At 41.2% G+C, this 16,566-nt stretch overlaps 2 protein-coding genes and 1 long non-coding RNA gene across 8 annotated transcripts; 1 reads left to right on the top strand and 2 right to left on the bottom strand.

Moving 5' to 3' along the window:
* The first annotated feature begins 13 nt into the window (after window positions 1-13).
* On the top strand, window positions 14-5,794 carry LOC105693665 (neprilysin-4). 4 transcript variants are annotated; one of them, XM_048658946.1, is made up of 17 exons: window positions 14-387; window positions 919-1,033; window positions 1,155-1,270; window positions 1,448-1,635; window positions 1,705-1,859; window positions 1,965-2,110; window positions 2,169-2,419; window positions 2,813-3,070; window positions 3,166-3,368; window positions 3,430-3,609; window positions 3,665-3,876; window positions 3,962-4,184; window positions 4,297-4,473; window positions 4,558-4,720; window positions 4,819-5,028; window positions 5,129-5,235; window positions 5,379-5,794. In XM_048658946.1, exons 3-17 carry the CDS (start codon window positions 1,164-1,166, stop codon window positions 5,652-5,654), a joined length of 2,856 nt encoding a protein of 951 aa, XP_048514903.1. In that variant the 5' UTR covers window positions 14-387; window positions 919-1,033; window positions 1,155-1,163; the 3' UTR covers window positions 5,655-5,794. The 4 variants fall into 4 exon arrangements, with proteins under 4 accessions (XP_048514903.1, XP_012269168.2, XP_012269176.2 ...); XM_012413745.3 differs by lacking the exon at window positions 919-1,033; XM_012413753.3 differs by lacking the exon at window positions 14-387 and having other exon boundaries at window positions 804-1,033.
* On the bottom strand, window positions 5,661-8,890 carry LOC105693679 (carotenoid isomerooxygenase). Of its 2 annotated transcripts, XM_012413761.3 has the most exons (9): window positions 7,956-8,886; window positions 7,750-7,896; window positions 7,536-7,680; window positions 7,311-7,461; window positions 7,010-7,239; window positions 6,718-6,900; window positions 6,266-6,643; window positions 6,066-6,164; window positions 5,661-5,987 (listed from the first exon to the last, which is right to left on the bottom strand). In XM_012413761.3, the coding sequence occupies exons 1-9, from the start codon at window positions 8,192-8,194 to the stop codon at window positions 5,814-5,816; spliced, it is 1,746 nt and encodes a 581-aa protein (XP_012269184.2). In that variant the 5' UTR covers window positions 8,195-8,886; the 3' UTR covers window positions 5,661-5,813. The 2 variants fall into 2 exon arrangements, with proteins under 2 accessions (XP_012269184.2, XP_048514904.1); XM_048658947.1 differs by having other exon boundaries at window positions 5,670-5,987; window positions 6,066-6,643; window positions 7,956-8,890.
* A 631-nt stretch (window positions 8,891-9,521) lies between these two features.
* On the bottom strand, window positions 9,522-15,503 carry LOC125501857. 2 transcript variants are annotated; one of them, XR_007279634.1, is made up of 3 exons: window positions 14,693-15,503; window positions 12,102-12,335; window positions 9,522-10,106 (listed from the first exon to the last, which is right to left on the bottom strand). It is a non-coding gene; the product is annotated as an uncharacterized LOC125501857 (long non-coding RNA). The 2 variants fall into 2 exon arrangements; XR_007279633.1 differs by lacking the exon at window positions 9,522-10,106 and having other exon boundaries at window positions 12,135-12,335; window positions 14,143-15,503.
* Between the last annotated feature and the right edge of the window lie 1,063 nt (window positions 15,504-16,566).

Genomic DNA, 16,566 nt, shown 5'->3' on the forward strand with positions numbered 1-16,566 from the left:
GCCAATCTGTATATTTTAAATCAACGTAGTGTCAGTACAATATTAGCATTCATGGAGTGACTTCTGGCACAATAGCTCAATTCCCTTCGCTCTCTCAAAGAGTATATCCAGTAGCTTCGGTTAAATCTGTAGACCTCGATCCAGGATATCTTTTTCAAATCTTACGCACGTGTGAAATCCAATTGTTACCAGTATTGTAACACTAATTATAAATAATAAACGCGGACCGTTTACGCGGTTTTTTTTCATCATCACCACCTTTTCTTCCGTCAACCCGATCATTATCATCAACCCGTATCACCACGGATGAAAACAATATTGTGTCACGTTACATGTCAGATCGAACTCGGTTCACAAATTATCGTACATTCAAATAATTTCTCTCAGGTAAGAAATTCATTTTTTGTTGTTATTTTTTTTCTTTTTTCTTCCACTTCTGCAGTTCGTGATTAAATCAGGAAGTACAGAGAGAAAAAAAAAAAACTGAAATCCTAGAATACGTGTCAATGCTTTTTTTTAGACGGTCTGAAGAACCTGAATTTTGTCTTACGAATTTTGGCGCTCATCCTTGTAAGAGCGCGAGAATAATCAAATTTCAATATTCATGGTAATGATCTGATAACTTTGTCTTCGCCACATGTGTACTATATTCCAATCGGATGATGACAATTGTCGTCAAAATTTAATTGCGATCGGTCGAATCGTAGTTTTACGACGTTTATCCGACACTTCGCACTTTTTGTACGTTGGAACGTAGGCTTGCGACTTTGTACCGCTCACAACTACTTTTGATAGGGTGGGTGTGATTGACAATAGAAAACAAGTGCTGTAATCATCTTAAATTCTTAAATTGATTGTAAAGGTCATATCATTTAGACCCTTTAATCTTAGTCCAAGTTGGGTCCCCGCATATTACAGCCCACCACATGTTTGGCACTTTCCTGTGATAATATACCGCGTTCGCGGTACCTATTCAGTTTTATCAAAACTTTTAATCCTTCCTTTGCTCGCGACACTTGCTATACGGATCGAGGTAAGGAAGATTTTGGTACCGGGCGTTTCTACGAATAATTTCACAGTTCCTCTAAGATCTCAGTAAACCCATTCGAAGCTTGAATATCTCGAGAAAATTTTCACACGCTGATTTATTGCAGAGATAAAAAATGAGAGGTACCGATCGTTTGAACCAGTTCAACGACGAAGATTACTATAGCGGTGGTCCATGTCCTTCTTGCAGACTTGCGATTAACAAGGAAACTGGGAGATTGAAGTAAATATGCCGATGAGTTCGCACTGTATAGTCGGTGTGTGTTTAAAAGACCCGCATCGTCGTCTCGTCGGTTGTATTCGATTGATCTGAAAAGCTTTTTTTTTTGCCACGAAGCCGACAAAAGCTTCATCGATTTCCTCAAAACCGCTATTAAGTTTCTTGTAATTGTAATATCAGGTGGTGCATGGGCGGTAACAATACCTGGAGATTGAGAGTTAGACTTATGCTAATAATACCCGCTGTCTTATTGCCGGTCACAATCATATTCATAGCGATATGCAGGTCGAATGCGACCGGCAAAGTTTCACACCAGATAACGCAGGAGCCGAACGAATTGTCTCGAGAAAGCAGCGGTAACGTTCAAGGTAATTATCGGATGGGTAATCGGCCTCGCATGAACATCCACGTCCCAAAGATATTCTTGTATTTTTCAGCCGTATTGAGTTATGACCCCGATCAGTCGGAAATCGAGGACCCGAGGGAAATACTACAGGAAATAAAAACCAGCTACGTACCACCCGATATAACTTTCAACATGGGACGACAAAAGAGGGACGTCTCCACCTCGGACAAATGGCAGAGTTTCAGGGTACTCTGGGAAAAATTCCTCCGATTCTACAATTTTCGTTACTCGAAATAATCCTGCGGGGGGGGTAATTTTCTGTACAAACAATTATCGTTGACGATATCACAGGTGAATGGGGATGATTCGAATATACTGGTAGAAAAAGACGCAGACATACCGGAAGACAGACTGGTGAATTCACTGGCCGACTATCCGGGTAAGGGGGAGGAAATCGAGACTTACGAAAACGGGGAGACCGACGCCGACGATTATCAGTGAGTTTGAAAACATGCAGTGTAATCGTTCGGATATTGAAGCGACTCCGTGTTACAGGGAAGGCGAATTGATGTACGGAGATACAGCGGGGAATTCGGCGAATCAGATGCCGTGGCACACGGTGAGTTCCGGAGACAAAGATGAGGCGCAACCACAAAGCGAATCCGACGAGGGCGAGCAGGTCGGAAGACCTTCGATTACCGATAACACCTGGATCGCTATGGACGACGAGAATTTGGACACCTCTTCGGATTTTCACGCGTTTTGGAAGGGGGAAGGCGACGTGAAGAGCATCCGCGAAGCGCAAGGTGCTTATGAAAAATTATTTATAAAAATTATCATAAACGTTGTGCAGAGATTTTCGTAATATCGTTTTTTTATTGAACCTCGCTTCGTCGCAGTGACATATGAACAGAACTTTCTAGAATGTAGAGTATTTAATTTTTAATAGCGTAATAGTAAAGTAAATGACAAAAAAAAAAAAAAAAAAAAACTAAAACGAACGAATAATTCTTGTGTAAATTGTAAGTCCGAATTTTGGGACAATTAATAATGGCGTTCCGAAAAAGGGCGAATAAAAAATTAATTATTTGATTTTCTACCGAGCAAAAAGCACCCCTCACACGATCCAAAAATTGAAAGAAGGCAGCCATTAATTTTCTCTCTATCAATACTTGCAAAAATTGTTTCGTTAATTCCAGCGAAGATGATGTTAAGGTACATGGATAATACAGTAGATCCCTGTCGTGACTTTTACCAATATGCATGCGGTAATTGGGGAAAACGTAACCCAATACCAAAAGATAAAGCAGGATATGACACATTTGAAATGCTAAGAGAGTCCTTAGATTCAGTTTTGAAGGAATTATTGGAGGAGCCGATTTCGCCCGGATCAAAACCCGAAACGATCGACGCTACGGTCAAAGCCAAACACCTCTTTGAAAGCTGCATGAATTACGGTGAGCGATGATCTTTCTGTTAATTTCATTCATTTCTTCATTTATCGACACGTTCATTCTATCGGAAAACTTCTAACATGCAAAATGACGCCTAGAGATCTTGGAGCAACGTATGGAGCGGCCTTTGATCGAGCTTTTGGACGAACTGGGGGGTTGGCCGATTTTACGGCCCAGTTGGAACCCGGAGAAATTTGACTGGCTTCTCCTCGTCGCCCAATTGCGGCTCTACAACAACGATATTTTAATTTCCGAGTGGGTCGGACCCGACATCAGAAACAGCGATCAGTACGTCATACAGGTAAACCGAAAATTGTCGATTCTGGATCAGCAGAAAATTGATTTTTCCGAATCGTTTTCAGTTCGATCAGACGTCTCTCGGCCTTCCAACGAGAGATTACTTCCTCCAACCGTCTAACGCACTTTACTTGGAAGCCTACAAAAGTTACTTGATAAAAATTGCGACGCTGCTAGGAGCCCCTATTGAAAACGCGACAATTTACGCCGACGAGCTGATCGACTTCGAAACGAACCTTGCGAAGGTAAAATTATTTCTACCTCCGACCTTTCCGTTCGTTGACCGCGTCTTTTGTACAGATAACGTCTTCACCCGACGAGAGACGCAACGTTTCCGAACTTTACCAACGAATGAGTATCGGAGAATTGAGAACCGTGATACCTCAAATTGATTGGAAGCGATATTTGTCCATAGTTTTGGCTAGACCTGCTGATATTTCGGAGCCCGTTGTCGTGTTCGCTCTCCAATACATTCAAGATCTGGTCAATCTGCTCTCGAAGACACCGGCCAGGTATTTTGACGAATAAAAAAAATTTCAAATCGACGACAATCGCGATCGAACCGTATCGATTGTTTTTTTTCCATTCAATTTGCAGGACGATATCCAACTACTTGTTGTGGCGTTTCGTGCGACACCGCGTCAACAATTTGGACGATCGTTTCCAAGAAGCGAAGCAAAGATTTTATTACATTCTGTTCGGCAGAGAGCAGGCGCCGTCGAGATGGAAAAATTGCGTTGCCCAGGTGAATTCTAACATGGGAATGGCCGTTGGCTCGATGTTCGTCAGAAAATATTTCGACGAGAACAGTAAAAACGACGTAAGATTCGCTCGTTAACGTTTCCTCTCTCACGCATCCAATTTGCCCAAAATCTGTTCTTTCTCTTTTTCCTTTTTTTTTCTTTTATTTTCTATTCTTCTCCAACTCGCAGACCTTGCTGATGACACAGGAGATCCAACAATCGTTCAGAGAATTGTTGACCAAGACTATATGGATCGACGACGAAACTAAACAGTTGGCCAGTGAAAAAGTCGACGCTATGTTGCTCAGGATCGGGTATCCGGATTTTATTTTGCAATCCCACCTTCTAAATGAACGCTACAAAGATGTGAGCCTAACACTCCGGAGGAAGATATTAACTCGAACCGTTTAGGGCATGGACTTTACTTTTGTTCATTTTTCTATCCCCCAGGTTTCGATCAGTCCCGATAAATACTTCGAAAATACTTTGAACATTCTGCAGCACTTGACGCGCGTGGAACAAGACAGATTAGGCAGTCCTGTGAACAAGACGTTGTGGAACACCGCGCCGGCCGTTGTAAACGCTTATTACAGTCGTAATAAAAATCAGATAAGTAAGACAATAATGGTTGTTGCGATCAAAAAAAACAATTTTTTATCGCTTATTAAAATCGATCGATCGATTTTTTTTTTTTTTTGGTTGCCTCTCTAGTGTTTCCGGCGGGTATTTTACAGCCACCGTTTTACCACAGATACTTTCCCAGGAGTCTGAATTACGGTGGTATCGGGGTGGTCATCGGTCACGAGATCACTCACGGTTTCGACGACAAGGGGAGACTCTTCGACAAGGAGGGAAATTTACACAGGTGGTGGAAGGACGAGGCCATCGAAGGCTTTCATCAAAGAGCTCAGTGTCTCATCGGTGTGGGATTTTTTATTTTTTTGTTTTTTATTTTTGCATTTTGGAATACGAAAATTCGGTGCGCTCTAACGATTCCTTTTCGCCTCTGTTCAATTTTCAGACCAGTACAGTCGCTACACCGTGACCGAAGTCGGCATGCAAATTGACGGAATAAATACGCAGGGTGAGAACATTGCCGACAACGGAGGAATCAAACAGGCGTTCAGGGTGAGTTTATTGGCTATGGAAATATTCTACATTAAATTTGACAAACTCGCGACCACGTGGACAACGAACGAAGAAACGGTGATGTTGAAATCGACAGCGTATCGATGACACTAAAAAACTTCGTTTTTTCCTTTTTTTTTCAGGCGTATCAAAGATGGCTGAACACGAACGGCGAGGCTAACGAGACTTTGCCCGGCATAAGCGCCACCGGGAAGCAATTATTTTTTCTGAATTTCGCCCAAGTTTGGTGCGGTTCGATGCGACCGGAAGCTACGAGGAACAAATTGAAAACGGCGGTGCATTCGCCGGGGAAATTTCGTGTCATCGGTACTCTTTCGAATTCCGAAGATTTTGCGCAAGTTTTCAACTGCCCGCTTGGCGCTCCGATGAACCCTTTGAAAAAATGTTCAGTTTGGTGACCGCGCACACGTGGATCGTGCATACGAATAATTGTATATTATTTAGCCAATTTCAATTGACCGTTTCATTGTGTATCCGAACTCACGTGAATTTAACACGGAATGAAAAATTTAATCACTAAAACCGTATGAATCGCTCAGAGTTGACTCCGCTTTATTTTATTTCTTCAAGTCGAACCATCCGTGCAAACACTTTGGAACGGGTCCAGGTGTTTCGAAGGTCGACCTTGCGATTTCTTCGAAGGTCGTTCCGTCGAGGACCAAAAATCCAACTTCGGTCTCTCGATTCTCACCCCAAACAAGAGCGGATATGACCACACCGTCGTCTTCTCGCTTGAAACAAAAAAAAAAAAAAATTCAACGAATTATCCATGGAGTACGGGACATCGAGAAGAGAAGATATTATCTCACCGTTCCTTCCGGGTTCGGTACGAATATCGGCTCGCTTGGATAAACATTTTTTTCGCACCATATTTTCCGGGTCTTGGTAACCGTGTCCACCTTGATGAGCTTCGCGTGGTGAGAAATAGGAAAAAATATCGGTCGTTAGTTTCTGACAACGGAAATCTGTGATATTTTTTTTTTTTCTTTTTTTTCGTTTTTTTACAAACCGTTCCCGGAATTTCGAGATCGACGTCGCTCGATATTGCGTAAAAATATCTATACTCCTTGCCGAGATTAAATTCGGAATTTATTCTAGGCGTTTCGCATCCTAGATCGCACAGCAGTTCCGGTTTCACGAAAATATTACCGTCCGGAAGTCGGTACGCCGCAGCCCCCTTCTTGAGTAAATTTTCCGTTTCGACCGGAAAAGATTCTGCTTCTTCGTCTCCTTCGTTTTTTTCGACCTTCTCAGATCGACGAAATAATTGGCCACCTACCAAATTTATTTCCTCGGATATTTCGTCGGACGTACTTTCCACCGGTAAGATGAACCTCAGCGGCCTTCCGCGGAACATTTCGGCGTAGTTTGGATTTTTGTGCGCGTTCTGAAAACGGAGAAAAAATAAGAGAAATTCAAAACCGGGTCCGCGAGTCTCTCAGTTTTCGTAAAATTTCTTACCTTCATCACTTCCACGTACATACAGTCGAGCATTTTCGCGTCCCTGTAGCAGCAAATATCCAGCACAACGTTCTTTCCATCCTTCGTTTCGAACTGGTTTATTATGTGGAGATAAAAAAATGCCTCAGCCACGAAAGTCTTCACTTTGGTGCCAGTTTTTCGCGAAACGAGGTGTATCAGAGTCTGGCGGAAACATTTTACAAGTCGGTTTGTGTGAATAAAATTCGATGAATTGTTTGTGTGTTTTTTTTTTTTGATTTTTCTTTTTTTCTTTCTCATACATGATAATTACATTTTCCTTGTCGTACCACTTCAGGCACGACGACATCGGTTCGTTTTTCAGCCGACACGCGACCAGCGTAAAAATCGAAATCGAAAGGGGCTGTTCCACTATTACAAAGTAATTGTCCGTTACGCCGAAACTGTGCATGTAAGACGGATTGCAAGACCATCTCGCGTTCACGGTAGCCACGAGCTTAGCTCGATCGAATATCGATCGTTTTTCGGGGTCCTCCGAGTCGCCTGGGAAATAATTTCGGCTTTTAGATACCGTGTGTTCACTTTACTTCGTTAAAAGTCTGCGCTCGACTCACCGGCGGCCTCTCGATCGGTCGAAAAACGGACTACGCCGTAGGCCAATCCTCTAGCTGTTACCTTCAAACCTAAATTGAAAATACTTCCGTCGTTCATTACGTGAGGGTGGGAAGTGTGATTAACGAGAGCCACGTGTCGGGATATGAATATCTGCAAATAGAATAATTATAGCCAATATTTGCGATACATTTTTTTTTTTTAACCGAATGTCACTTCGAGTCGACCTTGTCTTTGGTTTCCAACGTCTCCGGGTCTATCCTGTGCATGAAAGGGGCCTCGGTGAAGGCGTAAAATTCATCGCCGAACGGGTAAATCGATATCATGGAATTGTCGGCCATCGATTTCTCTATGTTAAAAATTGACGCGACTCTGCGGGTAGGATAAAAATTGAAATCAAAAAAACAATCGAAAAGAGAGAGAATTTTCGTTGAATTTTACCTGCTAAAAATGCACTGGCAGGGATCCGGAACGGCTTTGGTACCGAATTCCGTGAAAACAATTCTCTGAGCGGCTCGATTCCTCTTGTAAACGTCCGTCTGAACGAAACGCCGTTGATACGTTACCCTCCCATCGTTTATGGCGAATCTTAAATAATTCAAAGATCGTTGAGTCAATCCTTGGCGACCGCGAAATCGTCGACTCACCTGTGAAGCAGCGCCGAACTGTCGAACAAGTGTTCGAAATTGTAATCACCGACATTGAGACTCCCGGGTCCGTTTCTCAGCAAAACTCCGTTCAGCCAATGGGGAAACGTTCCGAAATTCTTCCCGGTTATCGGCTCCAAAACTTCCTCTTCGCAGGATCTCAACCAGACGGAAGTGTCGCAATTCGGCCAGTAACGAGGATCCGCATCCTCGTCCCGCCCTTTCAGTTTTTTATCCATTTTTATGAAAAATTTGACCGCTTGCGAGACTCGCTTATTCGTCCCAACGAACCCCGGAGAGGCGATCCTTTTTTTCACGGCGCGCTAACGCGGTCTGCGGAACAAGAAGTAGTGGTATCCTCGCGGGTGACCGGTGGACGATTGTAAGCTCGAAGCGTTAACTGGCATCGTTTTGTTAACTACGGCAGGAGGTTGATTTCAAATTGAAAACTAAACCGCACCACTTTGTTTTAGATTACCACGTCCGATATCGAGTTAACGACGAGGCGAATTTTCACACTACCCGATTTTAAACGGCCGACACCGAGCCGACCGCGAGGACGAATGTATAACGATGCCCTTGTAACGTACGTACGTACGTACGACCGTTTGACCGAAACCTTAGCACTCGTAACGCTCACCTATTTAGGTTTCACAGAACCGGGACACGTACATCACGTACGTACGTATGTTTTCACATTCGAAACCTACACTCGTGCACGTAACACATCGTTAACCAACGCGCTAAACGTGGTGCAACGAATAATCTGGACGTCTGTATTTATTTGTATAAAAAGGCTCGGAGACACCAAAGAAACGGATCCTAACCGCCTGGACTCGGACGAATGGAAGAATTTCTTCCATGTGGTTATTTTTTACGATAAAATATATCGTATCGAATTTACACTAGTCTCTCATAGAAATAGAAACCACTCTCTCTCTCTCTCTATCTATCCATCCATCCATATTTCCCCCTCTTTCTCTCCGTCTGTGACATAAAATTTTTTTCTTCGTATACATTTTATTTCATTGGATTTGTTTTTTTCACCGATCCAGGTGTATAGAGGTGCAAATCGTATATATCCACGTAATACTTAAGCGACTCGTTATACCGGTTGTAGATTTATGTTTTAATTTTAATACCCGGTTCATTATTGCATTGATTTTCATACGGTGTCGCGGTGCAGTTGCCGCAATCGCAGCTCGGAATTGTTTGAAACTATTCGAAGGTGAATTTTTTTTTTTTTTTTTTTTCGTAACGTAACGATTTCCGCGTTCGGTTTTTTTTCCTCTCACACGCTCCGTGAAGAAGGTGAAAAAATGTAATCGCCTCTCCAGGGAATCCGGCGGTATAATATTCCGAACGATTTCGAGGCTGACCTCGGTAATCAATACCGTGGTACAACATCGGGATTCTTATTTGCGCAGTTCCTTGTCTCTTCGACGATGTGAAAAAAACGGCAGATTTCATTCAAATTACGTAATATCGATTGAATCGGAACGATTCCCATCGATCAGTACGCGAAATTATTTCGCGATGGAGACGGAATCGCAATTACAGGTGAATATGAATAGTTACACTATGCAGCAAGTAGCTTAGTACTTTGAAAAAATTAGGGGTTGCAATCGACAGATTTTTGAAATTTTTGCACCCAAGGAATGAACGTTAATCTTCATTTGAATTAGACTGATTTATTTTTACCGCTATTTCATCCCTTAGCGGCTCCTAGGTATATAGAATACCGACCACCCTTAAGCGCACCCCTTCTAAGTTCACCGAAATTCCGAGGGATGGCGCCAGCTCGCGGTTTGTAGAAATTGGATTTTTGGATCAGATTTTTTTTGTAATAAATGATTGATAAAAAAAAAAGTCTCGATTGATTCCTTCGGGATTTGTTTTAGGCTTGATTTTTGGATTTTGACGATGATTTTTGATTATGGATAATTCAATGGAGGTGAAATGAACTTTAGCACATTATTATGTATATGATGGATTTATTTATGCAGATGCATCTATTCTTACAGTAAATGAGTCACGATATCATTGACGAAATTTTTCATCCGAATTAACTTCAAAGTATTCCAAAGACAACTGTGTTGTACGATTCATTTGTATGAGGTGGATTTGCTTCGTAGGCTGTCCACTTCTTGCCTAAAATAGAAAAGAAGAGTTTGTAAATGATGAATGGATCGAATCGCAGCTGTGTAATATTCTATTTTATACGCCATTCTTATGTATCTTGATCTCAGGAATTCGAATTCGCAAGTTAAATTGATCTAGCTATAAAATTCATCGAGTTATCGCCAATTTATCGATCCAAAAAGTGAAAAATTGAGGATATTTCGATAAGAAAAATTTGTAGCTCAATTTGGCCAACGGATTCGTGTTCCTGAAGTCAAATTACGTTGGAAAAGTGTCATTTAATCGATTCAAAAAATACTTCATTCTCGGTCCAAAAATCGAACAAATCCAAAGGGATTTGGAGTTTTTTCAATTTTGAAGTCGAAAATCAACATTTTTTTTTTTATTGGAGTTTACATGCTATTAATGTGTATTCTGACCTCAGGAATCCGAATCTGGAAGCCAAATTGATCTATCTATGAAATTGATCGAGTTATCATCGATTTATCGCTCTAAAAAGTGAAAAAAATCGTGATATCTGAATTGGCGTTGGCCGTGGCCCAGATAACTCCACAGTGTCATTCTTCCGAGATAAAAAAAAAAGCACGTGGAGAAACCATCGCAGAATGAATTTCAAAAGATACTCGATTTTCAGCCGAAAAATCGCAACGATCGAAGAATTTCTCTTCTCATTCATCGGTAAGCAATCTGAGATTCATGAATTCAATTCTTGGGGTCCCAGGAGCTAGCGCTACACCCGGCACTTCGACGAACTCGAAGTTTTATGCATGCTTGAAGCAATGATGCGATAATCGGAGCGAGGCGCCCGATGCCGGAAAATTTATGCGGCAGTTATGAAACGGAGTTAAAAGATAAATGAATCTACCAAAAAAAAAAAGAATATCAAATTTTTGCCCCAATAATCGCAGAAATTTTAGAATCCAAACACTCGGCCGTAGCTGCTAGTTGAAACATAAAACTTGCCCCCCTGACTGAAACCAGTCCAACATTACAGATTTCAAATGCAGCATATCACCTATATTTCAAACGCAATCGCGACGCTCACTTGTCTAGCTGTAGGTATCATATATTATTTTGTTTAATTATTTCCACTATCTTCAATTGCAGCGTAAACATTTTGATTAAAGCATCTTCTGCTAATAGCCTTTGGGCTGCGCGTGCACACGGCCGACGTCGGATTATAACAATTAATTAAATGACCACTGCTCGAGTACCGTTAATTCAAATGTCGTTACGGAATGCCGTTGATCTTTGATCTATTTCTTGACTCACTTTAGGTATAACATATGTTACATTTTTAACGTTACATATTATGCAGTCCGCTCTCACCGAATGCCAAAACTTGGTTCGCTCCATTCATATAGGGCCAATCGCTGTCCTTTGTAATTAAACATCGGAATAGACGAAAGAAGAAAAAAGAAAAAAGAAAAAAGAAAAAAAAAAACAACAACGGAAACAAATTAACCGCGCCGAACTGGCTCACGTGAAATTAAACACGAACGGCGACAGTCGCATTCGTGAATAATTGTGCAATTAAGCTGATAACTTCATAAAGAACCGCTCGTACTTTCATCTTCGGCCCTTTCAGCCTTTTTCATTAATCTCTTCGCTTCTTCATTCCGCGCACACTACGAAACTATACGAACCATGTGGACAGCGATTTGAAATTTTTCGAACACCTTTTTCGCTGTAGGTACGGGAAGATTTTTTGAAAATCTTTACTTTCCAGTTTCAGAAAAACGAAAAAAAAAAGAGAAATAGAATTGGGAGCGAATCGGACGTAAAGATGATTTAATTTATTTTCATTCGATTCGTCGATCATGAGAGAGGGAAAGATCGATGACGTAATGATGGATTCCACTGTGCGTGTGACGGGTTTTCAAAAATTTTATTATCTTCTCGCGAATCGTGAAAACTCAAGTGAAATCGATATTGAATCGATTTGCAACGATGAGGAAAAACGAATTGAGTTTGAATAACTTCGATTGAAATCTTAGATTCGACCTTGTGACTCCGTGAATAAAACGTCGATGCCAATTTTTGCAAAACACTTTATTCGTGTAAAATCGTTTTATCAATTTTTCGATTCGTCGTCGTAGCTTCCATCGGAATTGCGCGCCGTGTAAAAATCTTGTGTTTCAACGCTCCTCGTTTTTGTTCACCCTTGTCCTTCGCCGCCTTCGGTATATTCAAATATAGAATGTCCACACCGCGAACGTCTGCGTCGTTGCCAATAATCTAAAAATAAAATATTTCTTAACAAAGCACACGCCGTGCCATAATTATACTCCATTTACATATAATCCGGTGAATATAACGAGAGGGGAAAAAATGGCAAAATATATAGAAAACCATATGTAACGAACTCCGATTCATCCAAAGTTCAAACGATCTTTTCAAAACCAATGTATAGTTTTTCGTCGAAAGAAACGCTCACGGTCGTTCCGTCGAACGAAACTCGCGCCCCATTTTTCATCTCCGACTTTCTCGCCACATCCAGCTACCCCCGAAGAAAAAAAAAAAAAAAAAAACAAAAAAACAAATCGGTCGATCGAGAATTTAATCCGCGAATTTTGTCGTCGAACTTCGACCCTCGTATATAGGTACTCGGACGCCCGATATTTTTCCAAATCAGAAAATGGCGTCCCGCCGATCCTAACGCATAATTACATCGGTTGTGATAAAAATTCATTTTCTTCGAATTCGATTTGGCGTACGGAGCGCGATCAGCTCGCGACACATTCGTCACGAGAGTGTGTCCGTGAAAGATACACACGCAAAGAAAATAAGGTTGTTATTTAGTTTCGGATAAATTCAGATAACCGTACGAGTCAGCGGTTGCTCTGCGTCACAGTCATATGTCCAGTACGGTCGAATGATAACGATGTTTTTATTTGCGATTTAATACAAGAAATCTTATATTAAACACACACACGTTAGCGCTCGATCGAACTATAAATTATCACAATTTATTGTAATATTTTAACGCTACGCGCGCGCGTATTATGACTGGGAATAACATTTTTTTTATCAATCGAAATGTTTTTTTGTTCATCCAACTTTCCATAAATTCTTACGCTTCCACGATTCGTCGCTATACGCGTCTATCCGCTCTGCGGGGTAACTTCGACGGTCCTCCCTGTAATATTCGCGACTCGATTTCGGCGATGATCCTCGAAAAGCGTGAATTTTAATTGAACTTTTTCTCTGACAAAGTGCCCAAAAATTTTCCTCCAAAATCGCTGGTTGCATTTTCTCAAAGTTCTTCGTACGCGTACGTACGTAACTTACCTAACTGTACCTGGAAAGCCGCGCGAGATAATCGGGCATGTAAATTTGTGCCCCCGAAGACGAAAAACAAATGTACAAAAAAAAAAAAAACAAAAAAAACAAAAAAAAAAACGGGGGGATAAAAAAAATGATGGAAGGCCAAAAAAAAAGTCACATGACGGTTGGCATGGTGACAATTTACGCGCACATATTTATCTTACGTAACGTGGTGTGTTAGGTAATAATCTTCGTTGCGGAATATATATATATATATATATGTATATATATATATATGTGTACGAACATATAGATACACACTCGTATGTGTACTTTTTTCGGACCCGACAACTTTGAATACATATTTACCGCACGTTCCTATTTACCGAAGCAATATCGCAAGCTCAAGTTCAATTTTCTACGCCCAACGGAAGGAGAGGAAAATAAAACCGACCGGAAATCGAGTTCGATTTTTTCCAATTTTCAACCATCCACGAGATCGACGAGCTAGTGATTATTTCAAGGCCGATTTTCAAGTTCTCGCATTCATTTCCGCAAGTTTCGTAAATACCGGAGAAACATATTTTCCCAACTTTTATCCGAGTCCCGTTCAGTCCGGGATAATGAGGCGCGAATCGGTGTTTGTCAATTCGTTTAAGATTCGCCCGAGAAATCGTTATTATCGGTCAGAAGTCGGAGCGCATGCATGCACGAAATAATTCACAAAGTACACACTCGTTACGCGTGTACATAGTTTCGTTTGCGTAAATAAAAATACCTTATGCTGTTTCATCGAAAAAGTTTTAGTCGAGCAGAAAAACAGCGTGATCGAAATTGTGGATTTCAAAAATTTGCACTTCATTAAATACGATCGGGAAGATATTATTTCTGGACGTCGTTCTTTTACTTTTTTTTTTTGTCAACGTCACCCGGTGTTTTCCGTTCGGAAATCTTTAGAAAAATCTCGACTAGATTAAAAACTAAAGCCCCATCATCGTCGCGATACGCCTTTCGGAAATCGGATTCAGATTCTATCTTTATTGTACTCGAGGAAAAAGAAGAAACGTCGGCGGAAAAAATTCATCGCTTAATAAATTCAAGAATTTCAATTGGATTTTGACGAGAGAACATTTTTTGGAAGTACGGTAAAAAATGGAAACAATCGACGGTGTACCGAGAACAACGGTTTACCGAAGCCCCACCGCAGTAAATTAGCTTCCGAAATATCGATATCGGCCTATCGATTTGATAAACGATTTTTATTTATTTATTTTTTTTTTTATCAGCTACCGGGTAATACCGCATGCATAAAGTATCGAGTAACCGACCGACGTTTGCTAATCCTTGAAGCTGCCAAGAATTTCCTATGACGTTCAACGATCGTACGAGTCATATTTTTCAGTCTTCCTCGCCACGCCGATTTCAGTTTTAATTGATCCGGCCCGATGTCCACTGCATTTTCACGTGGATGATGTTGATTATTACACCGTTATTCCTGTTGTTATATCGGATCGCTAATCGCGACGGCTATTTGTCAACTCAATAATCTTTAAACCTCTACCGAGTGGCGGTGATCACGGGATTTATATCTTTATGACCCGATATCTCGATCACATGATCAACGCGTACGATTTTTTTCACGGCGTAACGACGATTGCGAGGAATGGAAAAAAGGAGAGGAAAAAAATCAACGACGGATTCTTTTCGGTCGAATTTTCCGTATTTTTGCTTTTTTAACGTGTTTTTTTTTCGAGAGACCGTCCACCCGAAGCTAAACGTCTTTCCGCACGGATACGAGCGAGCGCGAATTCCTCGCGTTATTTTCGGTCTTTCGCTGGGAGAAGAAAAAAAAAATACAAAGTTATCCGCGGACGGGGCGTGCGGTTGAAATCGGGGAAAGTCCTGATTTCGAACGAGGGAAGGGAAGATAATTGGTGTCTTTTTTGTTGCACTGTGAGACGTGCGAGTAGAGATGAATAAAAAAAAAAAAAAAAAGAATGCACGGCGGTAAAATACCGCAGATCAGGCTCGTTTCTCATAATTAGCTTGATCTCAGCGGTAATTAAGTGGAACTCGTTCGACGTATTACACATTGTAAAATATGTAATTAGATCGAATTATGTGTTTTTACAGTGGGACAAATATCGGAGAAGGAAGAAAACGAGTATCTCTAAAAAATTAACCAGCGTAGCTCGAATCCGATTCGGCCTATTAATCTGCTTCATTATCAAAATTCGAACTCAATTCTTTCGTTATTCAAATTCGAATTCCGATCCAACGAACACTCGTTCCATAGATACGCTTTCGCACAATCGGTACGCGTACCCGAAGCGCCATCTTGGTGGGAAAATTATTCACCATTTTTCCAACAGCGCGTAATTTTCAACGTCATTCGGTTCCTCGCTTCTAGTTTTTCCTTTTTGTTTTTTTTTTTTTTTTTTTCAATTAGAAATAAACGGCGAATTTACGATTCTCACGACGGTTCAAACGACGATTATAATTAATTAGCGAGCTCGCATAACACGATGTAACGTAAACGAACAAAAGAGCACCTATTCCTATAGCTGATTTAAACTAGGTATACGCGAACGTGTGCACATCAAAAGAGGCTTGGACGAAATTGAATAAATTATCATGAATTAATTTTTTATTTACGCGCTGTAAAAAGAGAACCGCCGCTGTGTGGGGTCGATAATTTTTCACGTCGTAACCGAAACTATTCGCATCTTGAAAAATGCATCAAACGTCGAATGAAAATCGGCGAAAAGAAATCGATAAATGGGCTGAATTTACCCGAGGATATAATCGGAGGAATAATCGGCGATAATTTTTCACGGTGGTCGATCAATCGGCGAAATAATCGTCGACGCCGATCGCACATCTATACCCGTACGACAGAATCGATGACGTTGGACGGGTGGAACTGTGCAGAGAAACTGTTGGCATTTAAATATGGAAAATCAGTAATCACGAGACCGTCGCCGGGATGATGTCAGCGAGCGACACGCGGCATAATATAATTATATCGAACGTCCGTCGCATCGGAATAAGAAGAGAAAAAAAAAATAAAAATACTATTCAGAAGGAGAAAGAGAAGGAGAGAATTTATTAGACGTTTCGATTAATCGCGAGGCCGACGACGGCCACTCGCGATCGCCGCTGCATCGCAGTCCGATCGAAGTCTCGCGTATATTCGAAACAC

The sequence above is a fragment of the Athalia rosae genome, chromosome 7 (assembly GCF_917208135.1).
Source record: "Athalia rosae chromosome 7, iyAthRosa1.1, whole genome shotgun sequence".
In the NCBI taxonomy this organism is placed as follows: Eukaryota; Metazoa; Arthropoda; class Insecta; order Hymenoptera; family Athaliidae; genus Athalia; species Athalia rosae.

Excerpts from the sequence above, each read along its gene's own strand:
- LOC105693665 (XM_048658946.1), top strand. The coding sequence starts at position 1,164 with ATGAGAGGTACCGATCGTTTGAACCAGTTCAACGACGAAGATTACTAT. Across the intron at positions 1,271-1,447 it reads AAGGAAACTGGGAGATTGAA|GTGGTGCATGGGCGGTAACA; the intron begins GTAAATATGCCG and ends TTGTAATATCAG. Across the intron at positions 1,636-1,704 it reads AAGCAGCGGTAACGTTCAAG|CCGTATTGAGTTATGACCCC; the intron begins GTAATTATCGGA and ends TGTATTTTTCAG.
- LOC105693679 (XM_048658947.1), bottom strand. The coding sequence starts at position 8,194 with ATGGATAAAAAACTGAAAGGGCGGGACGAGGATGCGGATCCTCGTTAC. Across the intron at positions 7,681-7,749 it reads TGCCAGTGCATTTTTAGCAG|AGTCGCGTCAATTTTTAACA; the intron begins GTAAAATTCAAC and ends TCCTACCCGCAG. Across the intron at positions 5,988-6,065 it reads TACCGAACCCGGAAGGAACG|CGAGAAGACGACGGTGTGGT; the intron begins GTGAGATAATAT and ends TTTTGTTTCAAG.